This window comes from Dryobates pubescens, chromosome 2, assembly GCF_014839835.1.
Source record: "Dryobates pubescens isolate bDryPub1 chromosome 2, bDryPub1.pri, whole genome shotgun sequence".
NCBI lineage: Eukaryota > Metazoa > Chordata > Aves > Piciformes > Picidae > Dryobates > Dryobates pubescens.
The window spans coordinates 35,030,490-35,049,343 of record NC_071613.1 but is presented as its reverse complement, the minus strand read 5'-3'; the positions used below and the strand labels follow the sequence as shown (position 1 = coordinate 35,049,343).

Below are 18,854 nucleotides of genomic sequence, written 5' to 3'. Positions count from 1 at the left end.
GTGTCAGCCTGGCTCCAGAATTTTGAGGATAACCTCATTCCCATGAGCCAGTGCCTCATCAATCAGGTGTACATGAGAAAGTGGGATGGTGAACCCGTTTATAAATTGGAAACTCGGGTGCATGAACTGAGAAGGAAGACAATGGTTAAAAAAGGATCATCTAAGAGGGCAGCAAAGGTATCTACTGTAGAAAGCCAAGAGAGTAATCAATTATCTTTCAGGAGGAAAAGAATTGAGGTTACACCCCTTGAACCTGATAAGGGGACCTCTGGCCAGGTACCACCCAGATCAGATAGTGAATACTCTGATGAAGACCAGGAGTAGAGGCTCCCTGCCTTTGGCCAGGGGAAGGAGAGGGATGACAGAGTATATTGGAACTGTGTGGATTCAATGGCCTGGCACATCAAAACCACAGAAATATAAATCATTGGTAGACATGGTGGCACAGTACACATTGATGCCATCAGGACACAGAGGTGCTGAATCTATTTGGATTTCTGGAGTGACAGGAGGCTTCCAGGAACTGTCTGTATTGGAAGCTCACACGAGCCTAACAGGGAACAAGTGGGAAAAACATCCCATTGTGACTGGCCCAGAGGCCCCTTGCATTCTTGGTATAGATTACCTCAAGAGAGGGTAGTTCAAGGACCCAAAGGGCTATCCATGGGCTTTTGGTGTGGCCACAGTGAATACAGAGAAGATCAGACAGCTGTCTACCCTGCCTGGCCTTTCAGAAAGTCCCTTTGTTGTGGGATTGCTGCAGGTTGAAGAACAACAGGTGCCAATTGCTACCAGAGCAGTTCTCCAACAGCAATATCACACAAACAGATTCCCTGGCTCCCATTCATGAACTGATTCACCAGCTGGAGATCCAGGGAGTGATCAGGAAAACACATTCACCTTTTAACAGTCCCATCTGGCCAGTGCAGAAATCTGACAGAGGGTGGCGATTAGCTTTTGACTATCATGGCCTGAATGAAGTGACGCAACCACTGAGTGCTGCTGTACCAGACATACTGGAGCTCCAGTATGAGCTGGAGTCAAGGCAGCCAAATGGTATGCTACTACTGACATCCCCAATGCATTCTTCTCAATTCCATTGGCAGCAGACTGCAGGCCACAATTTGCTTTCACCTGGAGGGCTGTTCAATACAACTGGAATCTACTGGCCCAGGGGTGGAAGCATAGCTCCACCATTTGTCATGGACTAATCCAGAGTGAACTGGAAAAGGGTGAGGCCCCTAAACATCTACAGTACGTTGATGATAGCATTGTGTGGGGCAACAAGGCAAAAGAAGTGTTTAAGAAGGGAGCAAAAATTATTCATATATTTCTGAAGGCTGAATTTGCTATAAAGAAAAGCAAGGTCAAAGGACCTGCACAACAAATTCAGTGCCTGGGAATAAAAAGGCAGGATGGACACAGTCATGTACCTATGGATATGGTCAACAAGATAGCAACCATGTCTCCACCATCCAACAAGAAAGAGACACAGTCATTTCCTAGGCCTTGTGGGGTTCTGGAAAATGCATGTTCTGGGATATAGTCAGCTAGTGAGCCCTTTCTATCAAGTAACTCAAAAGAAGAATCAATTTGAATGGGACAGTGAGCAGCAACAAGCTTTTGAACAGATCAAACAAGAGATAGCTCGTGCAGTGGCACTTGGGCCCATCCACACAGGACCATCAGTGCAAAATATCCTTTACACCACAGCTGGGGAGCATGGTCTCACTTGGAGTCTCTGGCAGAAGACACCAGGTGAAACCCGAGGGCAGTTATTAGGATTTTGGAGTAGAGGATATCAAGGATCAGAAGCCAACTGAGAAGGAGATCTTAGCAGCCTATGAAGGAGTTCAAGTTGCATCAGAAGTAGTGGGTACAGAAGCACCTCTCCTCTTAGCACCCAGGCTGCCTGTGCTGCATTGGATGCCCAGAGGGAAAATTCCACCTACTCATCATGCCACCAGTGCTACATGGAGAAAGTGGATAGCACTGATTACACAGCGAGCTCGAGTGGGGAAACCAAACCACCCAGGAATTCTGGAAGATGTTATGGACTGTCCAGAAGGCAGAGATTTTGGAGCATCACCTGAGGAAGTGGTTCGTGCCCGAGAGGCACCACCATACAACAAGTTATCTGAAGATGAAAGGCCTTACGGTCTGTTTAATGATGGATCGTGCCGTGTGGTAGGAAACCATTGGAAGTGGAAAGCTGCTGTATGGAGTCCTACATGACAAGTTGTTGAGGCTACTGAAGGAGACGGTGAATCTAGTCAATATGCAGAAGTGAAAGCCATGCAACTGGCTCTAGAGATTGTTGAAGTGGCCAGTACTTTATCTTTACAGAGATTCCTGGATGGTGGCTAATGCCTTGTGGGAATGGCTACAGCAGTGGAAGACAACCAATTGGCAATGCAGGGGCAAGCCTATTTGGGCTGCTTCATTGTGGCAGGATATTGCTGCTCGGGTGGAGAACATGACTTTGAGGGTACGTCATGTTGATGTTCATGTACCTAGGAGTTGTGCTAATGAAGAACATCAAAACAATGAGTGTGCAGACAAGGCTGCCAGGATTGATGTAGCCCAAGTGGATCTAGACTGGGAGCATAAAGGTGAAATGTTTGTAGCTCAATGGACCCATGAAACATCAGGACCTCTAGGGAGAGATGCTATGTACAGATGGGCTTGTGACCGAGAGGTGGACTTGACCACGGAAGCCATCACACAGGTCACACATGACTGTGACACCTGTGCTGCAATCAAGAGAGCCACCAGAGCCAAGTCCCCTGGAACAGAGGGTGGTGGCTGGGTTTTTGCTATGGTGAGGCCTGGCAGATTGACTATATTGGACCACTGCCACAAACACACCAAGGCAAGCACTACATCCTCACCACAGTAGAAGTAACTACAGGCTGGTTAGAAACATCCTGTAAATCATGCCAGTGCCCAGAACACCATGTTAGGCCTTGAACAGCAAATTCTGTGGCGACATGGTACCCCTGAACAGATTGAGTCTGACAACGGGACTCACTTCAGGAACAATGCCATCAGCTCCTGGACCTACAAACCAGAAGTCAATGGATTGAAACCATCCTCTGCTACCATAACCTGTCCTGGTTTGAGGCCAGAAAGGCTTTTGCCCTGAAAGGGGCAAAAGAATGACACTCACACAAATGGATTGAAGAAGTGATGGAAAGTTTAAATGGACAAGCAGTTAAGTGTTTCACAGAAATTACACGCACAATGAAAAAGAAGCCCAAAGCATACAGAGTCCCTTACAGCACACCCAAAAGTCTCCCAACACTTCCCTTCTCCCCACCTGAAGGCATACCCAAAACACCCAGGGCTCTTTCTTCACCCCCCCACCACTAGGCTGGTCTCAGCTGGCCAAGGTCCCCTCCCCCTTATCCTCCTGGCATTAGGCCTGCCCAGGCCTAAGAGGCCTTGAGATACTCCCCCACCAGCATTACCCGACAGGGAGCATCTCCCACAGGAGCAGAGAGGGAAGAAAGAGGAAGAGAGACTTTGCAGCTGGATTTATAGGGCGCAGGATATTTTGGGTATGAAATACGCTGTTTCCTGTGTCCACCTACTGGGCTGGACACTCCGGACACCGGAGGTATAACTTATGTGGCAGCCATCAGAAGGCACCCAGCCTAAACTGCCACATGTGCCATCAAAATTACAAAGAAAATTACTTTTAATATTGAGGCCAATTTAAGTTTTAACCTATATCCTTTAACATAAAAGAAGTCGCAGGTGGTGTTTCGGTTTCTTTGCTGTTTTTTTCTTTGTTCCCCCTCTTAATATGTTTTTCAAATAACACAATAAAAAGTCAGAATGCAGGTTAAATGCCTAATCCTTGGCATCTAAATATTTAGACATGCAAAGTATTCCTGACAACATTTATTTAATAAGCAGAAACAATGTATTAATTCACTGGCTCAACAATTATGAATTTTACACATAAATGTTGTTTTGATAAACAAATATACCATTCCTCTATTAAATAAGTGATGGTATAGCAATTGCATATGGGATTATTTAGGTCATAATTACACTAAATTTTAAAATGTTTAGTTTTTTTTCAAGAAAAATACAGCAAGGCATAAAATCATCCTTAAGTAGTGAACAAGACACACATAATTGGCCATTTTTAAAGAGCAAGCTTTGAAGGAAACAATGGAGATACAAATAGGGAGCAGGATTAGAATCAATAGTTTAATCAAAGGTTCCTGCTTACTGATTTCAGTCAGGATTTAATCATGATTAAACAGGATGTTTAAATGAAGTCTCCATGCTTTGAAAATAAATTTCAGTTCAGTAACCATGTGACCACACCTCCCTGATTCCCAAGGCAAAGCCTTAGAGGTAAATAAGATAGAGGACAGGGCTCAATACTGTAACCACAGGTCCATTTATTTCAAGAATTCCACAAATGGTTTTGTTTATTATGTTTGCAACTGGATCAATTCCCAGCCTACAGAGAAGTTCTGTTACTTTCCAGTTGTAAATCTACCACACAGCTGAGAGTTTGCTTGTGGATTTTATCATTAAATACACTGGAGAACAGAAGCCATTCTCAACAGCAAAAATTATGAGAAATATCTGTCCTTGGTGCAGGATATACATCAGCACTACTTCTTACAACAGAGACTGGAATGATAACACTTTTTTAAAAAGATACCGAAAACTCCAAACTTAGAGGTAAAAAAATAAAATAAAGAGAATTGAGAACTCCAGGTTATGGTACTGAGCCAATTATCAAACTAATTCCATGTCTAGCCAGAGCAGATTTGGGGGTTTGCTCGTTTATGGTGTTTTCTTTTTCTCCTAAAAATCTAAGACTCAAATTTAAACATTAACAATGTAAGAGTAACTTAACAAGGCACCTTCAGTTAACTATTATTTTTCTGTAACTTTATATGTAATGAATTTTCTAAGAAAGAGGTGAAAAACAGGCCTACATGAAAGCAAGAAGACTAGCACTTGAGCTGCAGCTCAGAATAGTGAGTGCTATCTCACCATCTATGATCTGGCACACAGAGGAAATCACATTTCACGTCAGTCCTAACAGCTCTCCTGCTGTAGTGCGGCACGGGCAACTGCCTGCTAGTAGCTACACCCTGAACTAGTTATCTGTTCCCCAGGAGTTAAATTCCTCAGTTTCAATGTGCAATAAACCAGACGTATTAGCTGAAGAAATATTTTTGTAAGAAATCGCAGAATCACAGAATCAATAAGGTTGGAAGAGACCTCAAAGATCATCAATTCCAAGCTGTCACCCAGGACCTTATGAGAGGAATCTCATGATACTCCAGTGTCACAGGAGTGTAGAAAAACATGATGGTGTCCACATGTACGTATGCATACACCTGCAAATGTTAACCCGTTAAGAATGTGATCAGAATGGTATTACACACAGTTCTGCCTTAGCATGTTCTCTGCACAGTACTTTGAGTAAGACACACAATAATAACAGGAGTATCCCACGTGCCAGTGCATAAAGTAAAAAATTTTCCATTTGCCCCTTTTGTTCTTCCACAGGCTTAATTCATCTAGTGTGCATGAACTCTATTAAATCAGGTCCTGGGACATTTCAAATTACCATCAGTAAATTATCTTCCTGTCATAGGAGCTAATTTAACCATCTTAGATTGCTTCAGATAATTTGCAATTCTTAGCTATTAACCGTTAACAAGTCTTCTAATTTAACATGGAATGTCTCTGTTATTAATCTAAATAGTCAAACCCTCTGACAGCAAACTTCCTAAATGTGTAACAGTAACAATTCAGTGGTAAGGCTGAAAATTTCAAATTAAGGGTGATGATTCGTCCCCACCTCTTCTCCCCAGAGGTATGAGCAGCCCCATTGGAGGACTACATCACAGATAATTGACTTAAATCTCTGCAGAATTCCTGGCTGGGTCTGCTACCAAGACACACAGCATGCACAGCCTCAGAGGAGAAGACTTGGGTTACAAATTTCATTCCTTCCTGTTCTCAAATTCCTCCTCCTCGGTGAGGCTGAGAATACAGCAGCATCAGCATTTCAACACAAGGATTGCTCAGTCTTGGTCATAGTTACATAGCATAGCAACAGATCAGCAACATCTGAGAACCAATACTTTCAGTTCATTGCAAAATTCAAGCACAGCCTCTTAATTAAACTTGAGCTTTGAAATACTAATGGTCTATATTAAGTATTTAATATGAGAGTCTTTCAAAATCTTTTAATAGAATTACCTAAAACACACTGTAGCTAATTTTACTTCTGGGGCACGTACTCCAAGACACAAAAGTGCAAAAAATAGAAAATAGACTGGAAATTGCTGTCTCCAACTGAGGCAGCAACCCTGACAGTAGGTAATACGAGTTAGTCCCACTGAGGTATTAAATACAAGTTAAGAGCAGAAAAATCAGATACCTAGGTTGGAAACCATCCAAATAAGAGAGTTAAAGACCAGTGCTTGTTTAAAGAGTGTCATGGGATTCTTTACAGATTATTTCAGAATGTGAGTTGTGCTTCTTATCCACAACAAGGTATTTGCACTTAGCAGAGGTTGGTGTTAATTAGACATTCCCTACTCAATTACTGAATGAATCCCACCCTCCTCTGCTTGGCAAAAACAATGGAATCTGGCCATCTAGTAAAAGAATTACATTGATTCTTCTGCCAGAATTCCTCCTTTGGGAAGGTAGCTTTAAATTTTTATGGGCACTATTAACCCTTTTTGGAACATACTACTAGAAAAGAATATGCAAAACTGTCATCTAAGATTTGATGGATTTTGGTGTAGCATAGCCTTATTGTAAAAGAGGGGAAAAAACACAAAAAAAAACCAACCACCACCCAGAGGAGCACTTGGTTCCACCTTCTCGACAAACTCTTGCTGAAGTTTCTCCATCTCACAGAATCACAGAATTATTGAGGCTGGAATAGATCTCTGAGATCATCAAGTCCAGCCTATGACCTAACACCACCACATGACTAGACCATGTCCCAGACTCCAGGCACTACTCTTCAAATGTTTTGGCCCACACTCCAAAGCCTTACATAGTTTCTGCCCATTAGGCTCTAAACATTTGCATCAACTTCCATGACAAGCTATCTGTAACCAAGGCAGATCCACAGACTCAGCAGTACTAAAGTGCCATTAGAGTTTTCCCTTCATACATCAGGACCCTGGGAAATCCATTCTGTCCTCAAGTCCTAGCTCATGCTCTATCACGCAGGAATGGCTCCTTCCCATCTGAGATGCTTACCTTTTGCTGTCCCCTTACCCCATGGCCCCTCTCTGGGGAAGCAAAAGGAAAGAAAGCAAGAGATGAGACCTTCCTGAGCCTTCTCTTGACACATGTACTTCCCATCCCCTCTCATTCTCCCTACTAGCCAATTCATTCCTTTTGCATTTTGTCAGTATTTACCGTTTCACTCACATCAGTACTGACCTTTCTTACTTAAACAGTCATTTTCAGCATCTAAACCCAGTGTTTTCTGAACTCATTAAGCTACTGCAGTTTCTATAATTTGATTACCCCAAATGAATTATTTTAAAAGAAAAAGCTTCCAACATTTTGGATGATGTACTGAGCTTCCAGTCTAAGTCTGGTATCTAATGTTCACCATGCTCATCTGCATATCAAGCTATACTTTAAAAGCTATATATAGTAGTAATAGATGAAGTGCAGGAAATTGTTTCTATCCTCATACTGTAGCCAGCTTGCTCCATAATAATATAGTTCACAACTTATGGTTCATTTTAACAAATCCCATAAAAATCCCCTGAAGCACTCAAGCCTCTCTCAGCTATATGACCTAATGATCAATTCACCAAAAGACATCAATAAAATAGTTTAAAATCTGCAGTGGAGGTGGATAAATGCATAAATCTCCGTGAGGATATTAGCTGTTTACTACCTAAGGTCCCAAGGAAACGCTGTGTGACACAAAACATGTCATGTACACCACTTTTATTCACTATGAATGCCAACATTAGCAGTCTTTTTACTTTCAGATGATCCAAAACCATTTACTTGGTAAGTTAATTAAAATGAAAGAGAGCAGTCAGAGGCCAGAGCATCTTTCTCCATATGCAACTGCACTAAATATAAGCTCATTCACCCTGCAATGATCCCAGCATAAGGACAGCTGTGTACAGTTAAAATGGAGAGGGCAGCTTCCTCTGTAACTCAGGACTGTGAATGACCGAGGGCCTCCAGGTTTACATCCTACACTACTAATATCTATTTTCAGACTGTCACCACAGCTGCTACTTCTCCAGAGCTGGCTTTTCTGAATTTGCTCAGTGCAGCTAGACCTGAACTCACAGAAGGAGATCTCAGGAGTCCTCTACCCTCGGGTGAAACCACTCACTGCCAGGCCAGGGCCACTAATCATGTGCCTACAGTAAGATCAAAGAGAAAAAGCTTTTAACAAAATATACTGCCATATACTTGTCACTGACAGACAAATGAGCTGAGATAATGGAACAGATGTATTTTGTTAAAAGTTAACGAATAATTAAGAGTTTCTTTCTCCAAATAAAGCTTCTGTTAATCTACCAAAGAAAAGATATTCAAACATAATTCTTGACAAGTATTCAGCAGACTACACAGCTCCGTCATGCTCTCAGCAGCCTCAGCTTTTCCTCTCCCCAGGTCAGCAATGAAGAGGAAAGACAACTACTCAAATGCCATCAGAGGTACAGCCAGAAGCTGCCCCGAATTTCTGTGAATGTTCCATAAACAAAATAACCTTTCCCTTTAAGTTAGCAATTACAAAGAAATTCTCAAGTACTAACTCTGAACCTACACCACTGGGCAGAGGTATAGGGAGCTTGTAGCCGTGGTTCACAAAGTCCCAATTAAAGGAAAAGAGCACTGCTCGGTAGGCCCCAGACTCCTCTATAACCCCACAGCCGTACACACAGTGTAGGCTATGTAGAGTGCTAGATCTGATCCTATTTATATGCTCAGGTTTCCACCACAGAACATTATTCCCTTGAAAGTTGGCCATCTTAAATTAATAATATTCACTCTGCAAAATTATCCATCAGAGTTTTGGGTTTTTTTGGGACTGGCCAACAGTGTTTTGGGGTTTTCTGGGACTGCCAACAGTGTTCCCAGACCCCAGAGGCTATCTGTTGTCCAAAGGAAACTTTCTGGTTCATGGAATTGAAATAGTTTCTTCCGTCTCTACCAATAATAATCTAAATCTTCATAATTGTAACACACTAATACAGTTACTATAGATTTGCTTTAAGGGAGGGAAGGGGGAGGGAATTTTTTTACCCATGAATTAAGAGGATCCTTAACAAAATTTCACCACGCAAGTAACAGTTCACATACTCAAGTCTCCTGGTATCAATCTTCCTTGATTTCTGGTTTAAGAGCTGCAGGAAACTAAAAGCATAATCCCTGACATTTCACTGTATTTGCTGGAGTAAAATGGATTTGCCAGCACTGCAAGTAACTGGGTAGGAGCTAACCACTCTGCAGGTTTCATCATAATTCAAATATAACCAAAGCACTTCACAAGTACATCATACAGCAGTATAAATTGGTCTGGTTTGCAAATGGTTTCCTCCACCTGTTTGTCAGCAGAGAGATGAAAAAAAATATTGACAGCGTAACAGAGCAGTTACGTAAATTGGACAACTAAAGCGATTTCAAATAATCTCTAAATCTTTTCTCTCCCCACAATAAAATTTATTACTTCTCTCTTCAGTAAACAATCTTTAGCAGCCACACAATTTTTTGCAGCTATCACTAGCAAAGTAGTCAAAGAAAATGAAAGAATATAGATTTTGGAACTTGGCAATCATTCTGTGCACAGCTGGTTTGTTTTTTTCTGATTATTAACAGTTTTTCATGCTATTTTTTTAAAGCTAATTCTTATGCATAATTCTGCTATTTGTTTGTAACATACTGGTTGTAATTTTGCAAATATTTCTCTATCTGACTTTTAATCTTTTTGTTACCATAAAAGCCTCATAACATTTATCTGTTACAATCTTTGACAAATATCCTGTCACTTCAAACTGGATGTAAACAAATATTGAAGTGAGAAGAAGCAAGTTTTTAAACTTAAGTTAGTGATTTAAGGAAAATGGCTGTAAATATATAAAATGTCACTGAAGCTTCTGATGAAAAAAAAAAAAATTATCCAAAAATTAGACCACATAGTACAACAAGTAAAATCTTTGTTATAGTGTGCTTTCAATTAACAGTAATCCAACTCATGTTCACTATGTATGTATTTAAGTCAGCAGCATATTTGTATCCAACTTCTGAAATATCTGTCACTTCTCAACAGTGACTGATCAAACTTGCCAGTGAAAAACGTTCTGAGTAGGCAACTTATAATGCAGCTATGGTTTATTTCTGTCAGAGGCTGACTGCTGAAGTGTGAAAGAAATTCATTAAAAATCTCACAATGTGATCCTGCATTGCAAGAAAAAAAAAAGGAAAGAAAATACTTAATGAAGGGTACACTTAGCCTGAAGTCACATTCATATTCTGCTTCTCATTTTATACTATTTTAGTAAGCAATTAAAAGACAGCAATTAGTCACAGAAACACTATTCACACTGGTCATACTGGGATATTTAAAGAGGTTAACACTTACTTTATGTTAATATTATGAAAGCAGTAAGGGTGATCAAGAATAATACAGCCAACCAAAAATGAAGACTAAAATATGTAGAAGAATCTCTTACCTTAACCTTAAAACAAGATTCACTGCACATGGAACTTCATTATATTCGTCACTAACAGCAGGCTGAGACTATTAAAGAACAAAAGCAAAAAGTCTTACAAAGGATGCCAAAGGGAAGAAACCCAAACAAAATACTTGCCATGCCAGCATTTTGAGTATTTTACAGATACTCTTAACTCTCAAAAAACTTTTAAAGACTTTCAGTAACACAGTTTAAAATATAGCTGATACCAGTAGAACTGCTATATTTCAATTACAGAGACACAAATGATAAGGCCAGCATTAAAGGACTGAGTGCAAGAGCTTTTAATCCACCTTGGCATCAAAGTTCCAATAACATATTAAATAATATACACATAGTGACACTTGCATGCTACTACTCACATTATTTTTGTGTAACAGTTTTGGTTGCTAACAGAAGTCTTGCATCTGCCCATCTGCAAAGAACTAGTAGCATATCCAAGTGGGCATCATAGCTTAGAGAACGTCTTTCATAGAGAAAATCCAGAAATATGGATAGCTTTCACACTATCACGCCTCCCTCACACTATGAGGCCATAGTCCTCAGCTAACATTTATATCTCTCGAGCAAAAGTGTCTCCTACATACAGAGTACCTCAGGGTCCTCTACCTCACTATGATTTCATATCCTACTTGGCATACTGACGCCATTCACAGAAGTCTGTTCAAAGGTTACAGTCAAGTCCTCGCAAAGACCATCAGGCACACACCAACAGTCACAAGCTAGTCTCAGCTCCAAATCATCTTCTGGAGCACTTAGGAAGATGATAATCAGCAGAAGGCCAAGCATAGGCTTTTTCCTCCTTCTCTAACTAAACAACTCATAACAAAAGTTACCTGTATAAATGGAGTCACAAAATTCAGAACTTTCCATTTCTAAGACATAAAAAGGCTGATTGGTGACATTCCTCTTTTTTTTTTTATACTCATCTTACATAAGACATCTCACATGGTGAAGCGCTTCGTGAACTAGCTCTGCAATGTAAAGACTGGGGTCATCACAGGGGCTAACAGGACCAAACCTGGCAGGAAGCTGTTTGTATTTTAGAAGACTTTTATGACACCAGTGAAAATCAGAGAATCTGAAATTGCAGCTGAAGTGGCAAGGGTCACTCACCCAAGGAAGAGACATTTTTAAAAGCACTTTGGCTGTAAGCCAGTAATTCTATTAAGCAATTATTTATAGCAGCAATGCTTCCTACACTCTCAGCACAGGGCCATGAAACTCAGTATGTCATTTTATTCTTCTGCTTTCATCTAATATACTGAACCATTTTACTGTACATGGAATGAAGCATGTTGTGATCTAAATCCTAAAAATGACAGATTATTTGGAGATCTTCTGGCCACTCTGAAACAGCTGTCACTATTCTGTTTAAAAAGACAGCAATTAGTGTGATCTAGTTATGAAGACTCATTAAAACCAGTTACCTATCTTAACCAGTTCTCCTGGGCACAAAGGTAACATGCCTTTGTATTTCCTATCCATTTTATCCACTGTGTGCTCAAGTTAATTGTTACAGGGCCAACTGCATACAGCTGTCGTCACAAGTACTTTCCACACAAGGCTGCAGAACAACACTCCTGACTCCATTCACGTTTTTTAACAACAGAAATGAAAAATAAATCCCTTCACTCGAACATGTGGAAGAAAAGATGTACTGATGAAGAAATTTTTACCTCTGTGTTCTCCTCTTCTTTCACTCTTCGTGACTGGAAAACAAATGCAGTAAGGTATGAGCTGTGCAGCTTTATGCTATGCAGAAATGCTATCAACAGCATTAAGACAGAGTAACTTGCGAAGTGTAAATGTTTTGGCACAAATAGAAGTCACCTTTTCCTGAGAAACAGCAGCTTTGCCTTCCTCGCTCTTCTCATCCATTTCATCATCACTCCATTCCCAGTCCCCATCTTCTGTTTTATGGAGGTGACCACTGGAACCTGGTACTCGCCTGACCTACCAAAATAAAGTATCCACCATTACACAGCCATCTGTAGTTTATCATCAGTGTTTTGGTTAATTGGCAATTTACTGTTCTTTTTATTCCAGATGTACTCATTAGTTTGCTGGCAAAGTCACTGGCATACTGAGATAATATCTGACCTCAGGGGTCATCCTTGAGCCACTGGAAAAAGTTAAGCTATGCAAAATTAATTTAGGGAAATACAGTTTAGATACAGTTTAAAACTGCTCAGGAACAAGAAGGTCAAGTAGATGACAAGAGTGTGCTATGAAATAACCCATCTAATCCATGAAACAGAAGGAAGCTTCCTTACTTTAAGATACATAGATAAGGTTGTCCTTGGGACACAAATCTTGAGAGCTTTAATTGTTCTTCTAAAATGCTTTATGATGCATAAAGACATTAAAAACACTTCAAAAGTAAAATTATCCTTATTTAAAAAAAAGAAAGATAGAGTTGTGTGCAGACTGAGAAGGTAGGTAGGCATGCACCACACCAAAGTAGTTGGGCAAACTGCAGATCAAAACGTCTAACAAGGCTTAATAGGAATATCCAGCAACTAAATCTGAAAAATCAAACCTCTTCTGATGCCGTCTCTCTTTTTTCAAAGCCTGACAAAATGCTAATCCCACTGTCCATCTCACTGACAAAGACGTTAAACAGCCACAGTACTGACCCCTGGGAAACACCACTCATCACTGTTCTCTGCTTGGGTATCAAGCCACAAATTGCCCACTGAGGGCCCATCTGTCAAGTCCACGTCTCTCCAATTTAGAGACAAGGATGTCATGCAGGACAGTGTCACATGTTTTGCACAAGTCCAAGTAGATGGAATTTGTTGCTCTTCCCTTATCCACCAGTGCTGTAAGTCCGTCACAAAAGGCCACCCAACTGGCCAAAACTGTCCATTTTTTCCCTTTCTGAAAATGGGAGCTATGCTTTCCCTTTTCTAGTCAGTGTGAGCTTCATCAGATTGCCATGATTTCTCAAACATGTTGGATAGTGACTCAGCGACTTCATCAGCCAGTTCACTCAGGATCTGTGGATGCCTCTCATCAGGTTCCATGGACTTCTGCACCTTCTGGTTCCTAGATGGTCTCAAATCCAATGTTCTCCTACAGTGGGTAGTTCTTCATTCTCTTGGTCTCTGCCTTTGCCTTCTGTGACTTAGGCAGTATGGCTGGAGCATTTGTCAGGGAAGACTGAGTGAAAAATTCATTGAATACGTCAGCCTTCTCCATATCCCAGGTAACCAGGTCATTAATTTCCTTCCAGAGAGGGTCCACATCTTCTCCGGTCTTATTTTTATCATTAACATACCTAGAGAAGCTTTTCTTGATGTCCCTGGCCAGATTTAATTCTACCAGAGCTTTGGCTTTCTTAACCTGATCCCTGGCTGCTGGGATAATTCCTCTGTATTCTTCTCAGATTACCTGTCCTTTCTCCCACCCTTTGTACTCTGCCTTTCTGTGTTTAAATTTGTCTTGGAGCTCCTTATTCACCGAGGCAGGCCTCCTGGTTTTTTTGCCTTATGTCCTTGATTCCAAATGCACTGCTCCCGAGCTTGGAGGAAGAAACCTTGAATATTAACCAGCTTTCTTGGGCCCATCTTTCCTCATGGTACTCTATCAAGCAGATCACTGAAGAGGCCAAAGTCTGCTCTCCTGAAGTCCAAGGAAATTACCACCAAAACATTTCAGGAACCTCCTGGATTGCTTATGCCCTGCTGTGTTGTCCCTCCAACAGGTATTGTGGTGGCAGAATTCTCCCTGAGGACCACAGCTTGTGAACATGGGACTACTCTTATCTGCCCTCATCCTCTCAGTCTGTCTGATCAGGTGGGCTATAGCAGATCGGACACTATAACATCACCCGTCTCTTCCCTCCCTGTAAGATCACAGCTAGCTCTTTCTCACTCAGCTCCTCATCCATTACCAGCTGGAGATCCATGCAGTCCAGCTGGTCACTGACAGAGAGGGCAACAACATCTCCTATTCTCCCCTGCCTGTACTTCCTATAGGTCCTGTATCCTTCCATTCCGACACTCCTGTATCCTTCTAGGAGCTATCTCACCACATCTCTGTGATACCAGTAGGATCACAGCTCTGCAGGTGTGTACGTGTTTAATTCCTCTTGTTTATTCCCCAAGCTACATGTGTTTGCATAGAGGCATTTAAATTTGCCCCCCAGTGACACCGACTTACTGGCTGGAGTAGCTGAATTCCTTTGCACTGATTTCCTGCTTAACTGTGATCCCCCTCCAGGTTCTATACATCTATTTCTGGCACTGGCATCAAACAGGTAGAAGTGGTATGGACTGAGGCTCCCCTCCCCCAGCAACCTTGTGCACAGATGAGCAGGTATCTTGGTATCCACACTCTTTATCTCACTTCCTTCACTCCCAAAAGACCCTCTAAATTCCCCTTTGAACATAGAAGACTAAACCAGAGGAAAGAATGAAGTTTCCAAACCTAGGCACATTGCTGTACCTTTCTTCCCGCACAACTGAAGTGTCCCCTACTCAGTTTTTCCATATTTTGTAGTCCTTTCTAACCAAGAAGAGGGCCAAATTCTGCAGTATTTGCCATCCCATACCAGGCTTTTAATGCCCCAAATTTACCTCTAGCTGCCTCAAAGCTTGATACAAGAAGCTTGTGTGTGTTAGGGAGGGAAGACCAAAAAGAAGTCAACAGAAGCAGTAGCACAGCAATTTCTTATTCAGCTGCAATCAGCCCAAGCACAATGTGTGGGCTCTTACTGTCTGTATCATCAGGGATTAACACAGATACAAGGTAATTTAGCAGGCAATTTTTCTGGTGCTTTGGGGCATAATTTATTATCCTTCAAAGAGCAGGCTTATTTTTTATCAGCACATGCATCTTCCCAACAGCTATACACAAATCTGTGAGAGGACAGCAACCACAACCAAAACCATGCTCTTCAAACAGAACAGAATGGTTTACAGACACACTCACACACTGTACTGTACACAAATCAGGATCTCTTCTGCACCCATTTTCAATTGTTCTGAAGACTTATTCTAACTGGAATTATTTTAATGGAGCTTAATGATGGTGGCAGAGAATTATGGGAGAAAGCTTTACTGAGTGCTTTTCAAGCTTTTAAACAGATTGTCTTTTAATAAGCAATAAACAAAGGAAAATAAAGTAAGAAAAGTTACTGCAAAATAATATATAACGTTAAATTGTTTTCTTAAAAGGTGTCTGAAGGAGGAAAAACAAAAGTTTAGGCCTATACTCTGTTTCAATCAGACTGATCAACATCAGCACACCTATTTTCAGGAAAGAAATCATAATTTCAGCTAGAGAAAAGTATCCTAACCTATTCAGCCTTCAAAGATGTGCTGTTATCTATGACTTTTTTTTTTTTTTAAATTGGTGGGTGTATTTAACACTTGCATTACTTAGCAAATCAATCTGAACAAATTTTGATTTAAATTTTGATTTTTCAGTATCAGCTCTGGTTAAAGCCACAAAGACTCAATGACATAGGGAAGATATGTACCCTCAGTGCAGGACAGAACAAGACCAGTGCAAATACCTCTTCATTCTTCATAAACCTGTGTACCTCTAACATCACATATTGGATGGAAATATATTAGCTGAAATTTATTTTGTAATAGAAACTTATCCTACCCCACCTGGAGTACTGCGTCCCAGTTCTGGAGCCCCTATTACAAGAGGGATATGGACGTGCTGGAACGTGTCCAGAGTAGGGCCACGAGGATGATCAGAGGGCTGGAGCACGTCCCCTATGAGGACAGACTGAAAGAGTTGGGGCTGTTCAGTCTGGAGAAGAGAAGGCTCAGAGGTGACCTAATTGTGGCCTTCCAGTATCTGAAGGGGGCCTACAAGAAGGCTGGGAAGGGACTTCTCAGGATATCAGGTAGTGATAGGACTAGGGGGAATGGAATGAAGCTGGAGATTCAGACTGGACATGAGGAGGAAGTTCTTCACCATGACAGTGGTGAAGCCCTGGTATGGGTTGTCCAGGGAGGTGGTTGGGGCACTGTCCAGGGAGGTGTTTAAGACCAGGCTGGATGAGGCTCTGGCCAGCCTGAGCTAGTGTGGGGTGTCCCTGCCCGTGGCAGGGGGGTTGGAACTAGATGATCCTTGTGGTCCCTTCCAACCCTGACTGATACCATGATAAAACTTGACATTACAAAGCTAAGGCTTTTTCGGCTATGAATTTGGCACAGCCAGAGGCTAAGATAAGACAACTGAGACAATCTATTAGTTAGTTTACCCTGGGAAGAGACAATCTTCATCACAAGTCTGCACTGGAACCTACCTGGTGGTACAGGGAGCAAACGCAACCCAGCACCCTGGAATTAAAACTAGTCTTTTCACCTTTTCTGAACAACTTTTTTGCAAGATTTGTGGGTTAAATCAGTCTATCCTGAGGTCAAATAGCAAAGACTGTAAGCAAAGAGGCAGAAACAAAAGGAGCAGTGAAAGAGAAGTCGGACCATCTTGTTTTGGCAGCAGCAATCCCTCAGGATCCTCAACATCACATACTCTAAAACCCTCACACTACAGCATCCTGACTGGAGTGCACAATCTGTCACACAAAGTCTCCTCAAGCTTTCCCTTCTACTCCTACAGAAGTACACAAAACCCAACAGAAAAATTAACATGTAGCACAGGTTAGCTTGCAGCCAAATCATCATTTTAGTTGAGTTGATCATGAACTAGCACAAGTGCTAGAGCCTGCACTAGAGGAGAAGCTAGATTATGATTTTCAGTAGTTGCCCCAATCATCTGAGATAACAAAGCACTGTGAATTCCCTAAAAGTGATACAGACATAAATAAACAAGGAACAAATACATTGAGAAAAATATATATTTGTCTGCAGTTGCTTTCATGAGCATGTTAGTTTAAGTTCTTTATATTGGTCACACAATCTTTTATGTCATTCCTTCTTATAGTATTCAGACTGAATAGTAGGCTTTCAGTATTTCATAAATTAGATAGTATTTTTCCTTTCCTTCTTGTGTATTACATTGAAGGTGAAGAGTAAAAGGCCACACTTGTGGGGAGGAGCCAACAATTCGGGTGACGCTAAACTGACCAACAGGTATCCCACTCCATATATGCCATATTTGGTATAAAACAGAGATCACAGTGGTCAGGCTCACTTCTTCAGTGGCTGACATCTGAGGAAGACTGTCCATTCTGCCTTAATCCTAATCCATGAGTTCCTGAATTCAGTTCCAAAATCCATTTCCTGAATCCAGTTCCCATTTGCCAGTGAGCCCAGTCTGAGACTTCCCCAGTGTCTGCCCCACAGCATCAGTGGTGACAGTAATGCAATTGCCATCCTGGGTGTTGAGTTCAATATTTCAGTATTTCATTTTATTGTTACTATTTTCATTAAAGCTGGTTTAGTTTTCTTAGCCAACCCATAAGTCTGTCTCCATTATTCCCTTCCTCCTTCCCTTTGAAAAGGAAGATGGGTTAATAGTATGTTACTCATTCAGTTGCTGGCCCCACCCTAATTCTTGATATACTCCAAGTCCTATTTTGCTAAGATAGGTTTTTTTATCCCTATCTCACAAAAGACTGCAGAACTGAAGTAAGCACATTTTTACAAAGGTATGCCACGTCAGTATACTAAAATCTTCAGAAGATTTTCACTTTATCACAATCGAGTCTTTCCCACCTTTTGGAATATGCTAGAAATGTCCATCACAGAGTGTGGTAAAGCTTTATATCCCCTTTGACCTTGTGGGCCTGAATAACCTTCAACAGAGGAAAAACCTCTCCTGGAAGCAAACTAAAGGCCATTATAAAAGGCCAGTGAGGAGACAAAAACAGAAAGGGGAAAAAAGAGGAACAAAGATAAGCAATCACTGAGAGTCACAGGTGCCAGAATTGCTCTGTTAGAAATGTGTCTTCATCAGGATGGAAGCAAAAGGTGTTTCTCTAGATGATATTCTTGTCTCCTTTACTGTTTTGTTTTGTTTTGTTTTGATTCACTAGGACAGGTGTGCAATACACAAAATATTTTGCTGATGAATAGTTATATACATACACATACAGAACTCTGACTGGTAAGTGCTCACAATGCAACAATGGGAATTTGTGCCTCAGGTGTCAAGCATTTGTAGCAAAAACATTATGGTATG

General features: G+C 41.2%; 1 protein-coding gene across 1 annotated transcript in view; it reads right to left on the bottom strand.

Annotated features, from left to right (window-relative positions):
• Positions 1–18,854, bottom strand: part of STK39 (serine/threonine kinase 39) — a 105,417-nt gene that overhangs the window by 30,878 nt on the left and 55,685 nt on the right. Inside the window, exons 11-13 of the mRNA XM_054174849.1 lie at positions 12,576–12,698; positions 12,422–12,454; positions 10,722–10,789 (exon numbers count right to left, since the gene is read on the bottom strand). Coding sequence (XP_054030824.1) covers positions 10,722–10,789; positions 12,422–12,454; positions 12,576–12,698 — 224 coding nt within the window. The remainder of the gene's footprint in view (positions 1–10,721; positions 10,790–12,421; positions 12,455–12,575; positions 12,699–18,854) is intronic.